General features: G+C 42.3%; 1 protein-coding gene and 1 pseudogene across 1 annotated transcript; one reads left to right on the forward strand and one right to left on the reverse strand.

The window, feature by feature from the left end:
• The first annotated feature begins 423 nt into the window (after positions 1 to 423).
• LOC149847973 (plasma membrane ATPase 4-like) lies at positions 424 to 20,399 on the forward strand. The gene is made up of 18 exons (XM_090009971.1): positions 424 to 588; positions 6,845 to 6,964; positions 7,152 to 7,250; positions 7,678 to 7,815; positions 8,029 to 8,343; positions 8,440 to 8,766; positions 9,019 to 9,138; positions 9,296 to 9,418; positions 9,776 to 9,880; positions 11,031 to 11,340; positions 11,497 to 11,735; positions 11,885 to 11,917; positions 12,009 to 12,090; positions 18,230 to 18,390; positions 18,532 to 18,705; positions 18,817 to 18,999; positions 19,155 to 19,336; positions 20,057 to 20,399. The coding sequence occupies exons 1-18, from the start codon at positions 526 to 528 to the stop codon at positions 20,151 to 20,153; spliced, it is 2,871 nt and encodes a 956-aa protein (XP_089866097.1). The 5' UTR covers positions 424 to 525; the 3' UTR covers positions 20,154 to 20,399.
• On the reverse strand, positions 12,301 to 12,633 carry LOC149847974 (NADH dehydrogenase [ubiquinone] 1 beta subcomplex subunit 7 pseudogene; annotated as a pseudogene).
• Positions 20,400 to 25,209: the final 4,810 nt, after the last annotated feature.

The raw sequence follows: 25,209 nt of genomic DNA on the forward strand, positions 1-25,209 counted from the left end.
GCCCGAGTCGTGGACCACGAGGGAGAGTGGGTCCCACTTGCTGACCCCGCACGATCGGTAAGGACGGAGCGAAGCGGGCGGCGTCCTGCTGGCCTGGGCGACGGACGACTAACGAAATAGCGCTGGAGAGACTGACACGTCACCGGTGGCCCCGGTCGTACGGCGGGAAAGGGAGGGAGGAGTGGGGGTCTGGGAGAGCATAAAAGGGAAGCGGAGAGCGCGGGTCGACGTAGCCTTCTTCCCCTTCCCTTCCTTCACCAACTCGACCATGTCCGTGGAGGAGGCCTAGAGCCAGAGCAAGCGAGGGAGCAGGAGAAGCAGAACGAAGTTCGGGATGCCGCATCCTGAGGATGCTCGTCGGTTCGCTGTAGAGGTTGCTTAGCCGGGAGAGGAAGTGGAAGAGGAAGAGCGACCGCGGCCGCCGCCGTCATCGTCGTCGTCGTACTTCTTCTCGTCTCTCTCGCTCTCGGGAGAGGTTTCCGGCGGGTGGCCTAAGATCGGGGAGGTTCCCGTCCGAGAGAGAAGATGGCGGACGGCAATGCGAGGTCGATCAGCCTCGACGACCTCAAGAACGATACCGTCGATCTCGTGAGTCTTCCTTGTTTTTTTCGTTCATTTTTTTTCTGACATTTTTGGTCGTTGTTGGCTGAATTTTAGCTTCTGTTTAATCCTCCACTGAAATTTTTCTAAAAGGAAACGCTACTGAATTCCCTGCAAAACATTTTTTTTATTTTTAATCGTTTATTTTATTTCAAAAAGCGTCTTTTAATGCGGTATTTATTTTTACTCCTCATTCTACACATCGTCTCTGACCTCATCCTATCTAATTTTCTGACCGGATTTATTTATTTTTCTTTATGGACGCTACCGTCTCAAATGTTGGATCTCTCTTGCTGGTCAGGAAACGGCTTGAAGAACATTTCATTTGGTTCTGTTTTTTAATATTTTTGGTTTTTTTTTGTTTGAAGCTTTTGGGTTTAATTTGGATATTAAATTCATTATTTATCGAGATAAAATTAAGATTTCTTTAAGTTTCTTTTTTTAAATATGATTCGTAGAGGCTTTTAAGAGCGTGAAGATATTTATTTATTTATTTATTTGATTTCAATTAATTTGTGTTGATTTTTCAATAAGCATTTTAATTTAGATTGACATCCAGTAAATGGTAGACTGCATCAAGTGACAATTCTTCATTATTTTTTTCTTTTTTCTTATTTTTCAGTGATTTTTTTTCCTTATGCAAGTGCTACCTCTTTTTCTTAGTTTTCTTATTATTTTCCAGAATTTGTAAAAATAATTGGGATTGTTTTTCCCTGTTTAGAGATTCTTGATCTATAAAAAATAGTCAGTAATGTAAAGCTAAAATTAACGTGGTTCAATGATAGCCTACCTCCACGGCGTCAAAGATGGTAATTTACTTTCTAATTAAGAGAAAAATGGGTTACATAAGATCTCTTCATATGAAAGGTGGCATCCGAATCAAGGATCAAAGAGGACACGATTAGCGATGGCTGCAATCCGTCATTAATCTGTCGCCAATCCCTTGCTGTAGAGTTTAACGATGAGTAGCGACGGCTAACTTTCATCGCAAATTTCTAATCGCTAATTAGCAACGAAACATAGTTGTCGCTACTTTTGTCGCTAAATTATGACGAAGTAGCGAATGCTATGATTCATCGCAAGGCCGTCATTAATCTGCAAAGATTTGGGTTTGCGACAGATATAAATATGTCACTAATTATGACGCTATTGTACCGGCAGAATTGCGATGGATTAAAATCCGTCGCACAACATCAGTCGAGTCAGTTTTGCGATGGTTAAATATCCGTCTCTGATCCATCGCTAAATTAGAGGCCGATACCAATTAGCGACGGATAAAATCCATCATTAATCCGTCGTAAAAAATAAAAAAAATAAAAAAATGTATAAAATATAAATATCGAGAAAAAAATTCTCGTGATACAATTTATATATCCTGTGAATAAAAAACAAAGTACACCTAAAAAATACATATACAAAGCAACTACAAACAATTTATTGATTCACTATAATCCTCGTCAAGTTCTAATTATTTACAAGTGAACATTTACAAAGAGTTTCTTTTGAAACAATAAGAAGGTACAATAAATTCAACACATGAATCTAATCATCGCCAAGATTTTGTGCATCATTTTCTTCATTGTCTCGATCTGCCCCTTCAGCTCCTCTACGCTGATTATCTCCAGCATCCTATAAGAGAAAAGAAAGGTTAGTATTGATAAACAAAATATAATGAAATAAATTATATGCAATGCACCTAATCTAAGGCAATCAAAGTAACATGAGTGAATTACACATACTCTAGCTAGCAATAAAGTGAAGGATATTGACAGAATTCAGATGTGTTCTAAGGCTGACAGAAAAAAAATCATAATGATTCAATCATGCAAATATGTGTTCTAAGATTGTCAAAAAACTTTCATAGTGATTCAATCATGCATATATGTGTTTTAAGGTAGTGAAAAAACTTTCGTAGTGATGAAATTATGCTTATATGTGTTCTAAAAAAACTTTAATAGTAATGAAATCATGCATATATATGTTATAAGGCATGCAGAAACTTTCATAGTGATGAAATCATGCTCATATGTGATGAAATCATTCATATACTAGCTTAAAATCTAATGACATAAAACAAATAACATGAAACTTTCATACCTGACAGGCACCTACAGACAAAGTTCTCCTGTCACGAAAAAGCAGCATAACTCATTACGAATAACGTCGAAAATTGCTTTATATAAATAGTCACGCATTGTGTCCTTAACAAGTTGACGGACACCATCCCAAGAATTAGGCTGGTCAGTTGGGTGCTTGGAGTTGATGCTGGCGGGAGAACTCTGAGAGAACAAAAAATATTGCAGCTTTCTGAGATCTTTGATTTCAAAATTTTTGTTGAGGTTTTACTTTACCTCCTCCATGCCTCTCTTGTTATCCCCCGTCACAATAATGTCATCTACGTAGACAAGGACAATGACAATGTCGGAGACACATTTGGCGACAAACATGGAGTGATCGACGCTACTTCTTTTGAATCCTTGTTCAAATAGTGCTTCACTCAATTTTGCAAACCAAGCCCCTTATGATTGTTCCAGGCTGTACAATGCTTTCTTTAATCAATATATGATGTTCGAATTATGGGTTCATTTGAAGCCTGGGGGTAGGTCCATCTACACTTCTTCCTCGAGGTCACCATGGAGGAATGTGTTCTTCACGTCAAGTTGGTACGCATCCCACCTTCTATTTGATGCAATGGAAAGGAGGATTTTGATGGAATTCATCTTAGCGACTGGCACAAAGGTCTCATTGAAGTCAATGCCTTCGATCTGAGTGTAGCTCTTTGCCACTAGTCTGGCTTTGAAGCGTTCTATGCTACCATCACTATTATACTTTGTTTTGTAAGTCCATCTGCATCAAACTGGCTTTTTACCTGCAGGAAGAGAGACAACATCCCAAGTGTGATTTTTTTTTCAAGAGCGGAGAGTTCATCTTGCATGGTTCTCTTCCAATGAGGTTGTGAGTCGACTTCTTGGAAGGACTTTTGTTCTATTTGGGAATAGGTAGCTGCTAGGAAATTTAGGTATTGGTTGGACATGTTCTGAAGTGATAGGTATTTTTCGATGGGATGATGAATGGAGTTGGAGGTGAGGTAAGTATAATAATCTCATAAATGTGTTGGAGCTTGAGTGGTCTGAGTGGACCTTCTGATGGGTTTAGTTTCAACCATAGGTTGTGATGGTTGAGTGCTAGGATCGAGCGGAGATAGAATGGTGACATTTGGTAATGGACGTCGCTCTGTATGAGTGGATTGGGAGGCTTTAGTATTGTGGATGTTGGGTAAAACAAGTTCAAGAACTTGGGTATTGGTGGACTCCCCCTGAGGTTCATATTCCAACTTATCCGAGTTCGTGTTCTGAAAGAATGGCTCATGCTCAAAAAATTGCACGTCACGAGAAATATAAAGTTTGTTCTGATGTGGGTCAAAACACTTGTAGCCTTTTTTGACAAAAGAGTAGCCTAAGAAAATACATTTGATGGCTCGCCTATCCAATTTGTCCTTGTCCTTGGTTTGTAAACGAACGTAACAAGTGCAACAAAAACTTTTAGATGAGCAATGGAGAAATTCTTTCCACGCAATATATGCATGGGGCGCATGCCTCCGATGATTTTGCTCGGTAACCTGTTTATGGTATAGCAAGTAACCGCCAAGGCATCAGACCAAAATTGTTTTGGGACCTTGGTTTGAAACATGAGGGCTCTCGCAACATTCAACAAGTGTTGATTCTTGGGCTCGGCCACCCCATTCTGTTGAGGTGTGCCAGCACATGTGTTTTGGAGTAGGATTCCATGTTGACTGAGGTATTCTCTGAATTCCTTACTGGTGTACTCTCCTCCATTATCGGATCGAAGAGTTTTGACATGGAAGACAAACTGCCTATGAACCATATTGCAAAATTCTTTAAAAACATCAAGGACCTCATCTTTTTTTTGTAAAAAGTAAATCCACGTAGCTCTCGAACAGTCATCAATGAATGTGACAAAATACTTAAAACCGTAATATGAAACTGAGGGGGTTGGACCCCAAACGTCAGAGTGGACCAACTCAAAGATGTTCTTACACCTATCTTCAGAAACATCAAATGGAAGTCTTGTTTGCTTTGCGTATTGACATGCATCACAAGATGTATTTGTATCAACTACTAAATCAGGAAGTAAAGCTTTTAAAACCCGATCGGATGGATGACCAAGTCTGGAGTGCCATAGCTTGCTTTCATCAACCCTCTTATTCGCCAACATGGCCTTAGTTTCTTTGTCCAAAATGTAGAGTTCATTGACTTCCGCTCCTCTATAAATCGTTTTCTTTGTCTTGACGTCCTGAAAAATCACTTATTTAGCCAAAAAAATCACATCATAGTGATGAGATTTGCTGGGAACTTAGGTATGTAAAGGACGTCAGAAGTCTTCATTGCTTTGTAAAAAATTTTGAGTTCCCTTGCCTTGAACGGGAACAAGGGTACCGTTATCTATGCGCGCAGGGCTAAGAGATGTGTCATTGACTGACACAAGCCAATCACGGTGTCCGATCATGTGATATGTGGCAGCGGAATCTATTATCCATCTGTCTTGGAGTGAGCTAACAATGAGAGCGATAAGAGACATACCTGAGGGTTCATTTTTATCATCCATCACGGTTCTTACTGCTAAGTTAGCTTTGTTGAGTTGCTTAAGGAGTCTGGCAAGATCATCCATGTTTCTTTCCGAGGATGGAGGCTTCTTGATGTTCTGATTATTGAGATGAGTTGGTCGACAGACAATCTCTCAGCATCGGTCTTTAGAGTGTTCAAGTTTGTTACAGTGTGCACATATGTTCTCTGTTGTGACTTCTATCGTTGGAATTGGGCTTGTCGCGGTTGTTGTTGGACTCCTATGTGTTTTGCACCGTGAATGCTGATTTCTCATGAGCATTATCGTTGTTGGTTTTGTTTTTTGTTCTCATTACTTGCCGCCTAGTCTCCTTGTGTTGTATGGTGGCACAGACATTGTTGAAGGATACTGGTGTGTTTGACATCAGAATTTGGCACCATAAATTATCGTAACTATCATGCAAACCAGCAAGAAGTTTAAAAACTTTATCTTCCTCTACTTGTTGTTTGAGCACTGTTATGTCAGTAGTGATGGGCCGGTACTGGCTCAGTTTATTGATCATCCCACGCAAATCGTCAACGTATTCGTGAAAGGTGTCATGTTGTTCTGTTGTCCGTAGACTCTTGGGCCGTGTTGTGAAAGAGGAAGCCTTCAGCTAGTTTTGGCTTCATTGAGTTTAGGAGCCAAGACATAACCAAGTGGTTTTCTAATTCTCATTCATCGTAGGTGGCGTGCTCTTTGACAGGGGTAGGGTTCTTTCCATTGACGAACCCGAGTTTGCCTTTCTCGCTTAAGTAGAACATCGCAGGCTTCGACCATGTCCGATAATTGGTACCATTGAGAAGTACCGTGGTGATTTTGAGCATGGGATTCTGCAACTGCACCACATTCTTGGTGACGGAGTTGCCATGCTACTCGTTGTTAGGGATATTGGTTCTGCTGGCGTCGCTGATTATGGTTATGATCCAAGAAAGACGATCAATCTCCAACCCATTCTAATACCATGTTAAGCTATGTCAATGAATGAGGAACGTAAATGTCAAAAGAGAAATTAACGTGAAAAAGAAATTAACGTGGTTCAGCTACGATAGCCTGTGTCCACGTCAAAGATGATAATTTTTTTTCTAATAAAGAGAAAAAAAGGTTACATCAAATCTCCTGTTTATACATATATCACCTCTAGCCTCTTAACGAGGAGACGATAGAGATAAGGAGGGAGGTTAAACCGTGTGGATACCACTCGGATACAGCTACACCAGTTCGGATAAAGTAAATTTAATAAGTAATTTACGCAAATCTACGCAAGTAGTTACGCCGCATTCTTTGTTTTCGTATTTTTTCGATTTTTTTTGTTTGACGGTGGCTTGTTTTTAATACCCTATCCAATCAATAAAGACAAAAATAAACTAAATTAAAAATAAAATTATTCCTCAAATCCTACGGATCTTCTCCTCTCCATGATAATTCTGTCCTTCGAACCTGTACGTACGGTTTTACTGCAAGGAGGCATTTTCTTTAATAAAATGTTAATATTTTTTTAATAGGCTATCTGGGTAATATAATATTAATATATAATTCCATTTTATTGATTTTTTAACTATTTATTATCGTTGGGGTTGTTCGTTTGGATCACCACCCACGATCATCTTCATGCCATCAGGAGAGAATCCCGATCGAGGAGGTATTCGAGCAGCTCAAATGCAGCAAGCAGGGCCTCACCGCGCATGAGGGCGAGCAGCGTCTCCAGATCTTTGGACCCAACAAGTTGGAGGAGAAGAAGGTGTGTTTTTTCTCTATACTACTTATTCACTGCCCATTTTACATAAAAAAAGAGAAAAAAAAATCAATGTTACCCTTTTCTTTTTTTATCTTTTGTAACTCGGGTGATGATTTTTTTTTTTTGGTGGGGTTTATGGACTTAAGCCGGATTTGTAAATTTGTAATTCCACTCTTTTGAATTCCCTCAGGAAAGCAAGATCCTCAAGTTCTTGGGCTTCATGTGGAACCCTCTCTCATGGGTCATGGAGGTCGCTGCCGTGATGGCCATTGCTCTAGCCAACGGAGGGGTACGTTTGCTTTCCTTCATATGCATAGGAAAGTCACGTGACGCATTAGTTTTGCATTAATTTCATGGTCCACTTAACCACATATGAGACGTTCCAACTGTCTTATCTAGTGCGTGCCATTTTTTATGGGGCTTGCCATGTTTGGCTTTAATTTTCTTGTGTGTCAGCTCTTATGTTGTAAAGCTAACAGACACATTAATGAAAAATGGCTTCCGATTCTTGCCATTTTTGAAGAAAAAGTTGGTATACAAGAAAAATAGATGAAACAAATATGTCAATCCCCAAGAACGGAGTAACCCCCTTTTTTTAATTTACTCCACATTCCATAGCCTTCTTTGTTCCATGTATCACCTCTTCCTCACGTTACCCACCAAACTGGCGGTCCCGTCCAACTGCTATCATTAATGGACCCATCATCCCTTTGCAGGGCAAGCCCCCAGATTGGCAAGACTTCGTGGGCATCGTTGTCTTGCTGGTCATCAACTCCACAATCAGTTTTATTGAAGAGAACAACGCCGGGAATGCAGCAGCTGCTCTCATGGCAGGTCTCTCACCAACGACGAAGGTAAGCACAACGAAATGAAATTGAAAGTGGTTACAGTTAACACCAATACTGAGCCATTTGTACCACCGAGGCGGTATCCCATGAGGTAAGCGGGGTCGAATCCCTCTGCCACGTGGCTTAAGAGATATCTGTTAGGGGTCTGCCTAACCCCAGCTTGCCTTTAAAAAAAATACTGAGCCGTTTGTATTGATGCTAATTAATGCTGAAATGAAGGTCCTTCGAGATGGTAAATGGAGCGAGCAGGACGCTGCAATTCTTGTGCCAGGGGACGTCATCAGCATCAAGCTGGGTGACATCGTCCCGGCCGATGCCCGACTGCTCGAGGGTGATCCTCTGAAGATCGATCAATCGGCCCTCACTGGAGAGTCTCTGCCCGTGACCAAGATGCCAGGAGACGAGGTGTTCTCCGGGTCGACCTGCAAGCAGGGCGAGATCGAAGCCGTTGTCATTGCCACCGGTGTGCACACCTTCTTCGGCAAGGCTGCCCATTTGGTTGACAGCACCAATCAAGTTGGTCACTTTCAAAAGGTCTTCTCCTTCTTCTTCTTTTCAAGCTATAATGAAATAATGAGCGTATTGGTTATGTCTGTTCGTTGTTTTTGACTGGGTATTTTGCAATTGCAGGTTCTTACGGCCATTGGGAACTTCTGTATCTGCTCCATTGCGGTGGGCATGATCATCGAGATCCTGGTGATGTATCCCATCCAGCGCCGCAGGTACAGGGATGGAATCGACAACTTGTTGGTGCTCTTGATTGGAGGGATCCCCATCGCTATGCCCACCGTCCTCTCGGTGACCATGGCTATCGGCTCGCACAGGCTGTCTGAGCAGGGTGCCATCACCAAGAGGATGACCGCAATCGAAGAGATGGCGGGTATGGACGTCCTCTGCAGCGACAAGACCGGCACCCTCACCCTCAACAAGCTCACCATCGACAAGAACCTCATCGAGGTATGCAGTTAGTTACTTGACCCAGTTACGCATGTTAACACATTACCGCTTCTCTAATTCTAGAGAAGAGTGAATATAAATCGGGTTAGTATTTCTTCAGGTCGTTAGGACGTCCTAGCTAGTAAAGGTGACCGAGATTGTGTTTTCTGCTAAACCGACGTGGGCCGGGACTTCTCTATCCAGGTGGCGTTGTTTAGCTTCTTGAATACTACGAGTGATGAACTGATGATTTTATTGGGAGATTGGTTGCAGGTGTTCGTCAAGGACATGGACAAGGATATGGTGGTACTGCTTGCTGCAAGGGCATCAAGAGTAGAAAACCAGGACGCCATCGATGCTGCCACCGTCGGAATGCTGGCAGACCCCAAAGAGGTATATTTGGAAAAATTCCCTCCTCCCCCCCGCCTTGCTTCGCTTTCGGATTCTTCCACTTTTTCAAGTTTTTTTATGGGGAAATGCACTGACACCACCATGGCTCCGTTAAGCTTAACTGGTCGGAGTTGGTTTGCTGTTTTTGTTGGTTAATTAGGCAAGAGCAGGCATCAGGGAGGTCCACTTCTTGCCCTTCAACCCGGTTGACAAGCGTACTGCCATCACCTACATCGACCAAGACGGCACCTGGCATCGTGCTAGCAAAGGTGCCCCCGAGCAGGTGAGAGATTTCACGCCTCTCGTGTGCATCATGAGATGGCTTTGGTATACTCAAATGATGTCCGTGAACTGTACAGTCTTCACTTGCTCCTGTTGGTGGTCTTTTCTTTTCTTTTTCTTCACTCTATCATTTTGGCGAGAAACCTAAAAGAAAAGGCTCTATAACTCTCGAATCTTCTTGGGAAACAAGCTCGTGCAGCTGCTACTGCCAATATGAAGCGCGATAATTGTCTTCCTTGGATCTCCCTTTTGCTAATTTCCGAGACAACCAACTTCACGCAAATAGGCGCTATTACTCACCCTATTGCTCTCATCTGCGTTTGGCTATTGATTGTTTGATTGGCGTTGAATCAAACAGATAGTAGAGCTATGCAACTTGAGAGGCGATGTCAAGAAGAAAGTGCACACCATCATTGACAAGTTTGCTGAACGTGGTCTCCGTTCACTGGCCGTTGCAAGACAGGTCTGGACACAGTGTTCTCAGTTTTTCTGTTTTTTTTTTCTCTCGCACTGCTCGTTATTAGCGCCCTGTTTTGTTCTTGAAGCTTGTTCTTTGGAATTGATTTTGACCCCTAGCATTTATTATAGAACAAATCAAGGAATAAAACTTCCAAATCACACATCAGCTTGCCTTGCACTCGCTTTCCCAGACTGTGGAGTCTGAATTTCATTTGATCTAAAAGACGAAAATTCTATGAAACAATCATGTAGAAGTTCCTAGTCCCACCATTGAGATATGAATCTCGTGACTACCTTGCCCCCTTTCCCACTTATTTTGGGGGAAGTTGAAAGATAAAACCGTTCAGTAAAGAATCGCAATGTGAGATCCCTGCATCTCGCTTTTACGAGTCTCACAGGTTTGCTTCTGGCGTTGGTAATTTGGCATTTTAGCCTGAAATGGAAGTCACAAAAATGACCATATTTACTTGACCCAGAAAAGGTGGTCTAGATTTTGAAAAGGAAGCTTGTCTCTCTTTAGTGTCAAAATCTTCCTCACAAATTAAGGCCCAATCATGTGCACCTTAATTTGATAGGGATGTTTGCTGGGTTCGCCAACTTGATTTTATTCCGAGCAAGTACTAGTGACAGTGAAATCTTCACAGGCGTTTTTTTTTCTTTCCATAACAGAGCTGGGGGAATTAGGGCCCCTCTTTTACCAACAGCCTGTAAGCCAATCCAGACAGACCAGAGGCCTGTTCAGTGGGGTTTGAACTTGCAACGTCCCATTACATGGTGACTTGCACAAACTGCTCCTACCAGATGATGGGAGCCCCTGTTGGTACCTTCACAGACAAGCTTGGATCATGGCTCTAAGACAGGGCTCGGACCTGACTTGTCTCTGAGTCCATCTTGTCTGACAGAGGATTCACACCCAAAATTTCCTACCAAGTGATCCGCCACTAGGGGATCCTGAATGTGAAGAGAGAAACTTCGAGACAAATACCAAGTAATAATGTGGGAAAAGAAGAGACTGCACCCTGAACATATTGCCATTGTGGGGGGAGAAAAACAAAAGTGTTTTGTTGGCAACTAGGAAGAATGGAGAAGCAGGCGAATCCCAGTATGGAGAATGCTTCTGTTGTGACTTCTCTTCTTGTTATGTGCATGGGCAGATGGTGCCCGAGGCCACCAAAGAGGGTGCTGGAGGTCCCTGGCAATTCGTGGGTGTGCTGCCCCTGTTCGACCCTCCTAGACACGATAGCGGGGAGACCATTCGCCGAGCTCTCCACCTGGGCGTCAATGTGAAGATGATCACCGGTGACCAGCTCGCCATCGCCAAGGAGACCGGGAGAAGGCTGGGGATGGGCACCAACATGTATCCTTCCTCCTATCTGCTGGGCCAATGCAAGGGCGAGTCCGTCGCTGCTCTCCCCGTCGACGAATTGATTGAGAAGGCCGATGGCTTCGCTGGCGTCTTCCCAGGTGAGCTTCAAAGACCCTCCCCCCACCCAACCCACCACCCACCTCTCAGATTAACCCTCTCTATAGAATGAATTCCTGTGATGGGTATGCTATTTTTCTCCACCTGAATTAGTGTCTCTGATGGAGTTCTGTTCTGGTTTCTGAATGTTAAAACAGAGCACAAATACGAGATCGTGAGGAAACTGCAGGAGAGGAAGCACATCTGTGGTATGACGGGAGATGGTGTGAATGATGCTCCTGCCCTCAAGAGGGCCGACATTGGTATTGCGGTGGCCGACGCTACTGATGCGGCCAGGAGTGCATCTGATATCGTCCTCACCGAGCCTGGTTTGAGCGTCATTGTTAGTGCTGTCTTGACGAGCAGAGCCATCTTCCAGAGGATGAAGAACTACACTGTAAAACTCTCTCTCTCTCTCTCTCTCTCTCTCTCTCTCTCTCTCTCTCTCTCTCTCCGTCTTTTAATAAGAATCGTTCGCTGCCCTTCAACTGCATTTGGTAGTTGCTTATTTAAAAACTCTCACTAAGGTGTTTGATTTCCTTGCAGATATATGCCGTATCCATTACAATCCGTATAGTTGTAAGTACCAAAACAGTTTAAATCTCGTTTAGTATATTGCACCGGCTGCCTAGAACTTTGGCTTTTACACGATTTCTTTGGAAAATGGCAGCTGGGTTTCATGCTCATTGCTCTCATCTGGAAGTTCGACTTCTCCCCTTTTATGGTTCTGATCATCGCCATCCTCAACGATGGTAAATCTCTCTCTCTCTCTCTCTCTCTCTCTCTCTCTCTCTCTCTCTCTCTCTCTCTCTTCCATTTTGCCTTAGTTGCACAGTGCGCAACCACCCGAACCTCCCCTCTTTCCAGCCCTAATCCCTTCTCCCCTAGTCCTCGCCCTTCTCCTCCTCCGTTTTGCCCTAACTGCACAGCCTACGGCCTCTCTCTCTCTCTCTCCTATTGCTTTACTTTTCTCTTGGCAAGTTGGAGGGACAACGGGACTCTGCGTTGGCGGTCTTGGGGATCAACAGAATGGGTTGCTTCTGCTGCTCCTTGAGCTTCGTCTCTTCATCATGAATCTTTTGCATCTGCATGACCCTCTCCATCACCAGCTCGTACTCGCACTTCTCGTAGCGGTGTCTCTCGCACTTCCAAAGAAGGTAGAACTCATTGACCCTGCATTTGTTGAGGGAGATGAGAAGGTGGGCACTCTAGTCTGGGTAGGGGACAGGGACCCTGGCCTCCACTATCTCTTCCTGAGTCGTGATTATCTTCTTCGACGATCCCTCCACCACCATTCTGCAACACCTCTCTCTCTCTCTCTCTCTCTCTCTCTCTCTCTCTCTATATATATATATATATATATATATATATATATATATATATATATATATATATATATATATATAGCCCGTTTCTGGGGCCTCGCTCTGAATCGCTCGTTGGGCTCGAACCAGCGAGCCCTTCATTTCATCCAGGTTGCTATCAATGACTAGGGGGCTGCCTTTGCTCTCCGCTAGTAGGGTATCGATGTTGTCCTTCCTTTCAGGCTCAAATATAGGTTTTTCTCTTTCCTTTCGGCATCATTGTGCTCCTGCCTTATCGTGGGCTCGCTTCTCATCTCGGACGTTCAACATTTCTTGCGTGGGGTAAGGTTGGAGTCTTTCGCCACGTGCTCTGCTCAGGCAACGCTGGCTCCACCATTCTTCTTCCGTGTGCTATCGGTTCGAGCAGCGGATCAGTCGTGGCAACATGTTTTCACTTCCTGACAGCGTTCCTTCCATGCACTTCGCTCTAGATCTCAGTTAAGCCTTGCTAGGCAGGGGGATTGGTGGTGTGTTGTTTGTTTCTCCCTGAATTTTCATAAGCGCCTTCACTGCTACAAGTGTGATTCCTCCTTTTTCTCTCGGCGTCACCCGGTCTGGATGTGCAGGCGTTCTGCCTTCTCTCCTTCGCTCTAGGTGGGGTCGTCTCTTCCATCCCAAGCCCTTGCTGGGTTGGGGCGTTTTCATGCTCGCTGAAGTAATCCTCGGCCAATCAGACATCTATCTTTCTCACTGTGGGTGCAAATCGGTGATCTTCAGCAGCCGACGGATTCCTTCCTCACGATCAAGATTAGGTCTATCTGGGTCCTGGTCCGACCGCCGCCCAGTGCTAAGGTTTCTCAGTCCTTGTCTCTGGATTCCTCTGTCTCTTCTCCGGTGAAGGATATCTTCATTCTGGCTTGGCTCCTCGATGCACGTGTTTCCCAGTTGTTGGTTGTTCTACGCGGGTTTGTTTGTTTTTGGCGCTCTTTTCCGAGTCTCTTTGGCGGCTCTTCCAAGTATGCTTGAATAGAGTGGGGAATCAGACCTTCATCATTCAACACTATCGCTCGTGCTGCCTGGTATGGCCTCGCATGCCTATGCCCAGGTCTGCATAGATTTATCTGATGCAGCTCATACGATCAATTTGTCTCCTTAGGACTTGGCACCTTTTTCATTCCTCTTCAGGACGTCAGCCGTTTCGCATGGGGAAGGTCCCATGCAGTATGTCCCTTTCAATGATTTCTCTTATCAGGACCTGAAGCTTTTTTCTCCTCTTGGGTGGGGCCCTCAGTTTGCTTATTCTTGCGTGCCTTCCCAAGTCTCATTGGTGACGCCTTCAGGTTTGCTTGCTCGAGGTGGGCTTGTGGTGCTTCTGCCTTCTCTTTCGCAGCTCGTGCCACCAGGTTTGGGCTTGCAGTCCCATACCAAGGCTTGCTCTTTTTTTCATTCTCTAGGTCAGTCGTTCATTTCTTCGCATGCTTAGGACCCGACGTTTTCTTCGACCTTCTCTCTTTTCAGTTGCTGCTCGGTAGCGCGGATGGACAGTCTTGCTCATGGTAGCCTTAGTTCAATCTCTTCCTTCATTCTCTTTTTATCCTGAAATTATGCTTTCCTATTATCTATATTATGGCGATTCATGATATCTTCAACCAAGCCAACAACTGCATGGTGATTGGCTTCTCGGTTCCTCATCCTCGCCCATTTTTCCCTCGTGCCCAGGAGGTTATCTCATATTCCCCGCGTTCGATTTTTTCTCCTATCATTGGCCCCAGCAGCGATTTGTCGGGAGGGGGGGGGGGGGGGGGTTGACCCACTTGCCTTCCTCTCAGCTCTATCTGCATCCCAGTCCGCACCCCCTGGGTATTGAGATCGGCGACGCTGATCGGCTGCTGGATATCTCTCTCTGCATCTCAGTTGCTAGCTCTATCGGCTGTCATGGACTCGATTATTTTTTATCTTCATTCTGTTTCCGAGGATATCCTTTGCCCCCCCCCCCTTCTATTTCATTCAATTCTTCGCAGGATGACTCTCCTATCAGGAATGTTCAACGTTCTCACATTGGTAATCGTAGACGGAGGAGGGTTGTCTTTTCAGATTTGGTTTCTCCTGATTGGTCTCCTCGTAGATTGCCTAGGTTGCGGCAGCCACGGGTCTTTTTAGATTTTGTACCATAAAGCTCATTTGGTGGAATATTAGGGGTCTCAATTCTGCCCCCAAGCGCTTGTTTTTTGAGAGTTGGATTAGACAGGCTAATCCTGACCTGTTTGCCAAAGTCTTTAAATTTATCGCAGTTGGACGTGGGTCTCTACTCTTTGTCTGTTGTTTTTAGCTTACAGTCGGTTGGTCGGAGAGCAGTGGTGTCGGTGGTTTATAGACCCAACCTTACTAACAGGAGATCTACGTTTTGAGATGACCTTGATAGAGTGGTTACTTCTAATGATCAGTGTCACCTTATTATGGGTTTCAATTATTTGTTTTCTCTTCATGATTTCAATTCTATTGTCCTTCTTAATCCCTCTATTCGAGGCTTCCAAGACTTTATTCACCGGCATCTCCTTTATCCTCTTACCAGCAAGTGCTTCTCTTGGTCGAATAGGCGGTCGCGCCCGTGCTGTCGGGTTCTGGACAAGGTATTTGTCACATCTTCTTTGTTGGACCTCATCCCTGACGTTAAATGTGTCTTGCTTGTGCCCTCTATCTCTGACCATGGACAGCTCATCACTCTTTGGGGGGGATAGCTTCTTCTTCACCAGACGCTTTGTTTTTTAGCAATGGTGGCTTCAGGAGCCGGATTCCAATTCGGTTATTTCGATCTTTTGGTCTAAACCTTCTGTTGAGCACTGGGTTGCTCTTCGGCTTATCAGCAAGCTTTCGCGTCTTGTTATGGATATCAGGGCCTGGATCCATAATTGCAACGCTGTGAAATTTCAGCATTTGGATGCCTGGGAGCGTGAGTTTTCTGAATTGTACCAGTCTATTTCTTCTTATGATACTTTTTTAGAACCTCAACTTTTAAGTTTTCAGGCCAGGTCTGTTGAGCTATCTATGTTGTTGAATAACTGGAGAGTCGGAGATGAAATCCGTTGGAAGTAACAATCCAGGGTGAATTGACTCAAAACCGGTGACGGCAACACTAAATTTTTTTACTCATATGTGTCACATCGCCATAGGAGGAAGGCCATCCCTTTTATCTCCATTGAGGGCATCTTTTTCTCTGATCAACTTGTCAACCAGGTCGTCACGTGTTATTTCAAGTCTATTTATGCCTCTTCAGTGGTTGTGGAGGGGAATATTGGGTCTGTCATGCTACGAGCGATCTCTTATGCCAAGCCTGTGCTTTACAAAGAAGATTCTCGAATGTTGAGATCATTCATGCTATCAAGGATCTGTTTGATTGAAAAGCGTTCGGTTTTGATGGGTTTCATGTTGACTTTTTCAGGATTTTTTGGGATTCTGTCAAACCGGACGTGGTTAGCCTCTTCGATGAGTTTTATCGCAATTTCAAGCTGCCCTACCCTTTTCATTTAGCCAATATTTTGCTTATTCCTAAAGACGTCGACGCTTCAGATATCTCTCGGTTTCGCCCGATCTCGGTAACTAGTGTTCTTTACCGTATGATTGTCAAGGTTTTGGCAAACAGGCTAAAATCGGTGGCTCAGCAAATCTTCTCCAACTCTCAGTTCACCTTCATCCATAATAAGAGGGTTTATCATTCTTTTATCACGGCAACCGAGGTTGTGCACTCTTTGCATCTTTGCGGTCAACCTTCTTTCATTCTTAAATTAGATTTTCATAAGGCTTTTGATTTTGTACAATGATCCTTCTTATTTCAAATGTTATCGAACTTCAGGTTTAGTCGTCAGTTCTCTAGTTAGGTTAGAGAACTAGTCTCGAATGCCCAGGCTATTGTGAATATCAATGGCACTTTTGGGGAATGATTCAAGCTGGAGTGGGGTTTGCGTTAAGGTTGCCTTCTTTCACCTTTATTGTTCAATGCGGTCGCTGAGGGTCTTGTTGTGCTGCTTAAGTGGACCGCTGCCTGCAGTTTCATTAATCCCTTACCGGTCCAGGACTTTCATGCTCATGCTCTTATTTATGCTGACGATATGATCATTTTTCGGTCGCGCTAGTGTTCAGCAGATGCTTTGGTTCAAGCTTATTCTTCAAAATTTTCTCTCTTTCTGACCTTTCTCTCAATGAGCAAAAATGTTTTCTTTCTATGTTCCACGTCCAACCCTCTATATTAGTTGTTGGGATAAAGATTTTTAATTGTGTTATATTTGAGTTGCATATGTTGTATTTGAGTTTGCTGTTACAAGTTAAGCGCCTTTCCTCTGTGGCCTGGGCTTCGACGCTTCTTAAAGTTAAGCGCAAATTACTCTTGTGGCAAGTTTCTTATCTCTCATACGTTGGCCGCCTAACTTTAGTGAAGCACGTTCTCTTGACCATTTCGAAATTCTTCATATTCATGTTTTTTATGCATGTGGGTGTGGAGAAGCATTTGACGCGTCTGTTGGCAGGCTTCCTTTGGTTTGCATGTCACCTCAAGGGTAAGTGCTACCTGGTTGGCTGGCGTTCGGTGGTCTTGCCGCGTTCTATGGTCGGTTTAGGTGTTCATGCACCCAGACTCAGGAGTATTGCCCTAGTCTCTAAGCAATGTTGGTTTGCTCATCAACCGGATAATCCTTACGCTACTTTTCTTCTCTCTAAGTATGAGCCTCATTCTTTTCTTCTGGTTTTCCTCCGCTCGCGGCGTTGAGCGTTTTCTCATCTACGTAACTCACAGTTGTCGGATTTAGCTTTTTTCAACGATAATTTTGATGATCCCGCCGATATTGGTAATTGGGTGCATTGGACCATTACTCCTACCGGGAGGTTCCTGACCAGTAAAGTCTATAGATCGTTGTTTCCCCCGAGGGCGGCCTAGTTGCCCGAATCTGCGCTCTGGACGAAGGACCCTTCACCCCGTTCTCGGTTTCTGGCTTGGTTAATCTTGCACGATAAGGTTCAAACTCACTCTACCTTAAAGCGGTGGGGTTTTCAGCTTCCGAGCTGGTGTGTGCTTTGTCATGCTGCTGAAGAATCCTCGTTCCACCTCTTCTGGTCTTGCCCTACCTTTGTGGAGATCTTTCGTAGGACTTGGAGGCACCCATAGGTCCTGGTTATGGAGGAGTCCTTTGCACTAAACCTCATCTTGGGTTTGGTCTGCCTTCGGTGCAGTAAGCGGTGGCGGTTAATCTGGAGGTCAGGGTTGTTTACCATTTGGTAGTTCGTTTGGTTGGCACGCAACGATGTCTTTTTTCGGGAATCTTCGGTCGACATTAATCATCTTGCGCAAAAAATCTTAGTGGACGTTTATGCGATTCTGCGTATTCATCTTTTCGATCTAACGTCTCCTCTTGTTGTCACTTCGCTCCCTCCGAACCTTATTGGTTTTGCGGCTCATGCTTGAATCGCTTGTTTTTAGTTTGTTTTGCTTTTGGTTGTTTCTGTTTTGTTTTTATTTTTCTGCTTTTGTGTTCAACCTTTCCGTGGCTATGTTGAAATCCTGGCTCTCTCTCCTGCAACTTGTTTGTGGATCGAGCAGGGACGATCATGACGATTTCAAAGGACAGAGTGAAGCCGTCGCCCATGCCGGACAGTTGGAAGCTCAAGGAGATCTTCGCCACCGGCATCGTTCTAGGAACCTACCTCGCAATGATGACGGTTGTCTTCTTCTGGGCTGCCTACGACACCGACTTCTTCTCCGTAAGTAGTCGGCCACAATCGAGCCCCACCGCATCAAAGAAATTGATGGTTTACGACCTTGAAAGTTTGAAACAAAACCACCTTGTGAAAATGCAATGACGCAATCGTTGCTAATCTCCAATCTTGGTATGTGTTTGGCAGAATGTCTTTGGGGTTAGTTCAATTAGAGACAACGATTACGAATTGACGGCCGCTCTCTACCTTCAAGTGAGCATAGTGAGCCAGGCCCTCATCTTCGTGACACGGTCGAGAAGTTGGTCTTTCATTGAGCGCCCTGGTGTTCTGCTGGTCGGTGCCTTCGTCATTGCTCAGTTGGTGAGTCTTCTTTCTTCATTTCCTTTGAGTTGGAACGAGATCTCAACCAACCATGGAAGAATTTCCTACATTTATACACCAGAATCTCAAGCTTCGTTGTGTTTTGTTCAGATTGCAACATTCATTGCAGTGTATGCCAATTGGGGCTTCGCAAGGATCCAGGGTATGGGATGGGGATGGGCAGGAGTGATCTGGCTCTACAGCGTTGTCTTCTACATTCCTCTCGACTTTATCAAGCTTTGTGTCCGTTATGCTTTGAGTGGAAAGGCCTGGGATTCCCTGCTCCAGAACAAGGTATATTATCAGAAAAGAAAGAACACGGAATGAAAAGCAGTTGGGGAGAATGAGATATCCTTCTTGTTTCATTGTTACTGACTTTAAAAAAAAAATTCCCCCAATCCTTTGTGAAGTTGATCTTATGATAATCATGCGTGTTTGGTTTCTGGCAGACGGCCTTCACAACCAAAAAGGATTATGGAAGAGGGGAGAGAGAGGCCCAATGGGCTCTTGCTCAACGCACCCTTCATGGGCTTCATCCGCCAGAGTCGGCTAATCTTTTCAGCTACAAGAACAACTTTAGGGAACTGTCAGAGATCGCAGAGCAGGCAAAGAGGCGTGCCGAAGTTGCAAGGTAATGAATCAAACTGTCAAATAATTGACGGACAACTGATCTTATTGTGAGCCAGTGCAGCCCATACAAGAACAAGAACAAGAAGAAGAGGGTGGTTTATGTTGCATCCTTGTGTTTGTATGACCAACACCCTTTGCTTTATAAGGAGTTGCATTGGCTCATACTAACTGTTTTTCATGCTCCGTTTGGGAGACTCTAGTTGGTAGTTGTTGGAGGGGATTCAAAGAATCCCCCAACACCCACAACTGTTTGGGAGCTTGGATATGACAAATCCCAAGAGATGAGATAGGATTTGGCAGCTCCACCGTGTATGGTTGTAGTTGGCAACTCCAATGTTGGACACCCTTGTCATCTCCCTTCTCAATTCCCTTTTTGTTCATATTCACTGTTTAGGAGCTGGTAGTAACGTCAACTCCAGCCAGTTGCCAAATACCAGCTCGGAACAGTGATGGGTGTTGGGGAATCCCAAGGCTCCCAAATCCAATATTTCAGATATCTAGGGTTCGACGTTTTCGTTCTAATATAGGCACTCCCAAATGGAGCTCATTCGTAAATTTGGAATCTGACTCTGAATTAACATAAATGAAGGGCGTTGGTTTTAGGTTAGATACTTGCCAGTTCTTATAGTTGAGATTGGTTTCAAGCATTTTTGGTTGCACAATCTACTGGTCTGTTGATCATTTAAACTGAATTTTGTTCTCTTCACGTATCCGATCACAGGTTGCGGGAGCTTCACACACTTAAAGGACATGTGGAGTCTGTCGTGAAAATGAAAGGGTTGGATATAGAGACCTTGCAACAACACTATACCGTTTAAGCGACTGGTTTGGTTAAGCTGGTAGATGATACACACAGTTTGGGGCAGGATGGAATTGATGTGTTTTTCTTTTGTTTCAGTCTTAACTGAATGATGTAGGTGAAAAAATAAGCAATAATTTCTGTATGCTAGGGTTATCTTACAAGGCAGGGTGAAAAAGGCAACATGAAAGGGGGTGTGCTATTATTGATATATTCTTTTCTTGTATTATTTTTCGTTTTAGTGATAGCTTTATCTTGCTTCTTTTGTTTTTGTATAGAAGACGGTGGCTTAGTGTATTCTTTTGGCTTCTTTTACTGAAATCATGCACTCTCTGGGAGAAAAAAAAAATTGTAGGCCACATAGCGAACAAATTGTTATCATGGTTCCATAAGTCGTAAGAGATGTCTTAAGAATTAGGGTTTTCTAATTTTGAGCATTCTGATAGGATCTAGAGGCTTAGATGAAGGGATTTGAGAAGGAAATGGTGGAAAGAAGGGAGTTGGCTAGCTAAGAGTGGTTAACTGAGATGGAGTAGAGGCTAATGAAGTTTAATCTTTAGTGGTGGAAGACTGGATCAAAAGCTCATTTTTCTCTAATTAAAGGTGAGGATCCGCCCAAGGCTAATCTCAAGAGAGAAAGAGCTCAATTTGTCTATGATTCCAAAGATATGAGCTATACAAGAGTCCCCACCTATTTATATAATGATGTGGCTAATTACATGAGATTTTGATTTCAAGTCTCCTAATAAATCCTATCCAAATTTCAAGAGAATACAAATGCAAAATGTAACCAAAGTACAAGTAAAGGTGGACCTAATGGATCCTTGGCCTAGATGGGCTAGGCGTACTCGTAATGCATTCAATAAACCTGTTGCATTTGCCGGTGAGCATGGAAATTTAAAGCACATAAGCAATTTCCAACAACACTAGGATCTAATTATACAAGCAACGGAATGGCAAACTAAACTACTAGTCTACTATCACAAATCTCGTATAGTGACCCACCAGGGCCTCTTGGAGCCCATTTCTCAAGCGTTTCGTCACGAGTGTCCATCGTGCATTCTCAAGCCTTTCGTCATAGGTCTGGCGAAAATGAGCCAGACAAATCGACTTTAGGGTGTTCAAGCTTATTTGGTTCTTGTGGTGAGCCGAGTGAGCTCAAGCTCATGACGAGCTTGAGCTAAATGAACCAGCTTACAAAAAGAAAATCTATATTTTTTTAACGCTGAAGCTAGTAAAATTAGAGTCTAAGCCATTGGGTGAAGCTTGAACTGTCTCATTTGAAATATGAAAACATTGTTTCAAAGTTGTAAGCCATAGGATTTGAACTCTAGTCTTATCACTTATGCGCTAAACACTTAAACATCTAACACCTTAAGATATACAATATACATAAAGTATATTTATTATTATTTAATGAGCATATAAAAGCCAAGACTAGCTAAATGCTTTGTTGTTTGTGTTCAGCCTGCCGAACCTATTTTATAAATTCGACCATCTCTATGTGAGCTCAACATAAGCCAAGCTACAAGCAGCTCATTTTGTTTCCCAGACCTAGTACAGGTGAAACATAGATGGATCGGTTGTTTCTGAGATGGGTCTCACAAATTTTATGAGAGATTCAAGATTTTGAGAGTTATTCCGTTCACTAGATTAATTGGTTTCTTAAAAAAAAAAATCGAATTGAGCTAAATCGATCAACTTTTCACCATCAAAGACACACCAATTTTTTTATATTTACACGGGGAAACCACTCCCAAGATCCGAAACCTAGCTGCTGGCTTTGCTTGTCGTACTTGTGGTCATTCTCCTGGTAGCATAAAACTCCATGAGCATACCCCTTGCCCCTTAAGGAGTTGCCACGCTTTGGCTTGTGCAAGGGGTGATGCCCATGGGGTTTGAACCTAGACCACCTACCTAGCCGTCTAGGTCTCATCCCACTATGCCAAACCCCTTTGGGGCAAATGACACACGTCATTTGAAAATATAAAATATTAAAAAAGAATTAACCCTCTTAAAAAATATTAAAAATCAGAATTGAGTCGACCCTTTTAAAACCTCTGTTGATCCAATTCGATCTAAGCCGACATGAAACTGATTCGGACCCATTTTATCAACATTGGTTTTAGATTAACAGCATCTACAGCAAAAAAATGAACGGCTGAAACAACAACAACAAACTGAGATCGTGTTCTCGCTGCTGCTCATCAAGGGGGCATTTGATTGCGAGGATGGCAGTGTCCATCCCTGCAAAGCGTGGGGACTACGCGCCCATGCAAACACAAAACACATGAGGCTGCTGGACACTGCATCCCCGCGTGTCCATCATGGGCATGTCCATCACTGTTCCACCCTCTCCCATGGAGCAAGGGTGTCCAAACGGTGTTGAACACCCCTTATACAAAAGGAAAAACATCTCATGACCCTTATACCTATACCTCCTCTCCATCCCCCACACACCACCACCACACATACCGGTGTCCTCCACTCTTGGCGGTAATATCTCTGATATGGTAGGTGCTCTCTCTCTCTCTCTTGTTGAGTGAACCCTAACTTGATTTTATGGTTTAAGGTTTGCTAAAAATTGATTTTTCTAAAATATGCTTTAGATTTTAAGGGTTTTATATTTTAATCTTTATTTTTGTAATTTATTGAGTGAAAGCTGCTAAATCTAATTTTTTTAGATATACTTTAGATATTAAGGGTTTTGTATTTTAACCCTTATTTTTGTAATTTATTGAGTGAATGCTGCTAAATCTAATTTTTTTTTATACTTTTAGATTTTAGAAGTTTTGTATTTTAATCCTTATTTTTGCAATTTATTGAGTAAATGATGCTAAATCTGATCAGATATGTTGTAAATTTTAGAGGTTTTGTATTTAAATTAGTTGCCCATTTGCCTTCTTAAAAAAGAACGGGGATTAAGAATTCGAAGGATTGCGGAAGTGAATGTAGCTTTGCTTACCATAAATGAGCTTTCCAGTGGCTTCAAAAAAATCAAATGTATGAGTTGATTTAGTCAAAGAAAAGTATCTATGTCGTAACTCCTTGTGGTTTGAGTGGAGGAAACAACTTTGGTAATGGGGATGGAGATCATTACATGAGGGTTCTCGCATAGTCAAGGGAAGAGTGTAGTAGCAGGTAGCATGATCAAGTTTTCGTTCGATTACTGGTTTTATTCCACTAATAGGCATGTTGGAAGTGCAACCTGACGAGATAATATGAGGCCATGAGGGTTATATCTTTACAAGATGTAATTGAGGGTGCTAGCTCAATCACTTACTTGGGCTTGCAAGTCCCGATTGAGATTAGTGAAGCAATAAGGGGAGAAGGATCCCATAAACTCTTACGGGATCCATCCGATGTTATTGAAGCCAAGTCCGCGTGAGAATTTTTAAGGTTAAAAAGAGATAAAAAGCCTATTACAAGCTTATATGGGTGAAAAACCATGTCCCTAGAGCTGCTATCACTCACAGAATGACATCAATGTTGTCATTATCGGAATCGAACCTGTATCGTTTGGCCAACGATTCAGGTGAATCGGTCGATATCGATTCTCAAGTGAATCATTCTGAATCGACCAAAAATAATCTAAAATTTAATTTAATGCTACCTTTATATTTTTTTAAAAATAGCTGATTCAGGTCAGTATCATATCGATTTTCTGGCAATATGTATCGACTTATTGGAGGTTGAGGCACCCAATCTCATCATACAAACTTCCTGCAAGAATGTTGCATGTGTTTTAAACATGCATTGGAAGGTCGTCTTCATAGAGTGAGGGTCCTCTGAGATATACCAGACTTTTTTGTAAACCACAAACAATGTTTGTTATGTATGGATTCCCAAAGAATGTAACAATGTTGCTATTTTCTTAGCCAACCTAGGAATGCTGGAGTATGACATACTTTGGAATGACAAGCCACCTGATTAGTATCCTTTCGTTGATAATATTTGAGCAAATTTGAGAATATTAATATAACTGGTAGGGGTTTGCCTAATCCCAGCTTGATAATTAAAAAAAAAATATCTGATTTTTTTTATATGCTTTAGATTTTAGGAGTTTTGTATTTTAATCATATTTTTTTTATATATTGAGTGAACAATGATAAATTCTAATTTTTTATTTCAAGTATTCTTTAGATTTTAGGAGTTTTGTATTTTAATCACTATTTTTATAATTTATTGAGTGGTTGATGTTTAATTTGTTTTTTTTTTTAGATGCTTTAGGTTTTAAAAGTTTTTTATTTTAATCTCAGCTTTTGCAATTTATTAAGTAAATGCTGCTAAATGTTTTTGGATATGCTTTGGATTTTAGGGATTTTGTATTTCATATTTTTGTAATTTATTTAGTGTATGTATTCCAAATCTAATTTTTTTCAGACACATGTAGATTTTAGGCTTTTGTATTTTAATCCTTATTTTTGTAATTTATGAAGTATATTTTAATTTTCTATTTTATTGAGTGAATGCATGCTAAATCGAATTCTTTATGCTTAAAATATGAATTTTTTAATCAAAATACATAAATTTTAAACATTTGTGTCCAAGTTGTCGGCAATGATGAATCAAGTGCGAGACATATGGACCGTGGTCAAGGCAAATGCGAGACATAAACAATTTGCTGTTGGAAAATGTGATAGGTTAGGATTGTAAAATAACATATAGATCTTATTTAATTAAATTAAATAAATTTTGTTTAAAGCTAAATCAAATTTTGAATGTGGTTAATCATAAAGTTTGTTTTTAATAAAACTGGTCATGGCTCATACTATGCTTTTCATTTATGTGACATAATGTAAATTTTCACAAAATATATTTAATAAGTTTTGCATTTTAAAGAAACCACCATGCACATCTCTTAATGGTCGATTCATGTGTAACCATGCTCATAACATATCATAGCACTACATAACATGAAAACAATCCTTATGTAAGAAAACTGAGAAAATTAATTCAACAATATTGTTGGTATGAGTTGATTGTCATACTATATGCTACTCTCATCCAAACAAAGAAAACGTGAAGTAGTACAAATATGTAAAAGCAATAAAATAATTTCAAACCACGATATT

Source organism: Nuphar pumila, chromosome 1 (genome assembly GCF_984573655.1).
Source record: "Nuphar pumila chromosome 1, dmNupPumi1.hap1.1, whole genome shotgun sequence".
Taxonomy (NCBI): Eukaryota; Viridiplantae; Streptophyta; class Magnoliopsida; order Nymphaeales; family Nymphaeaceae; genus Nuphar; species Nuphar pumila.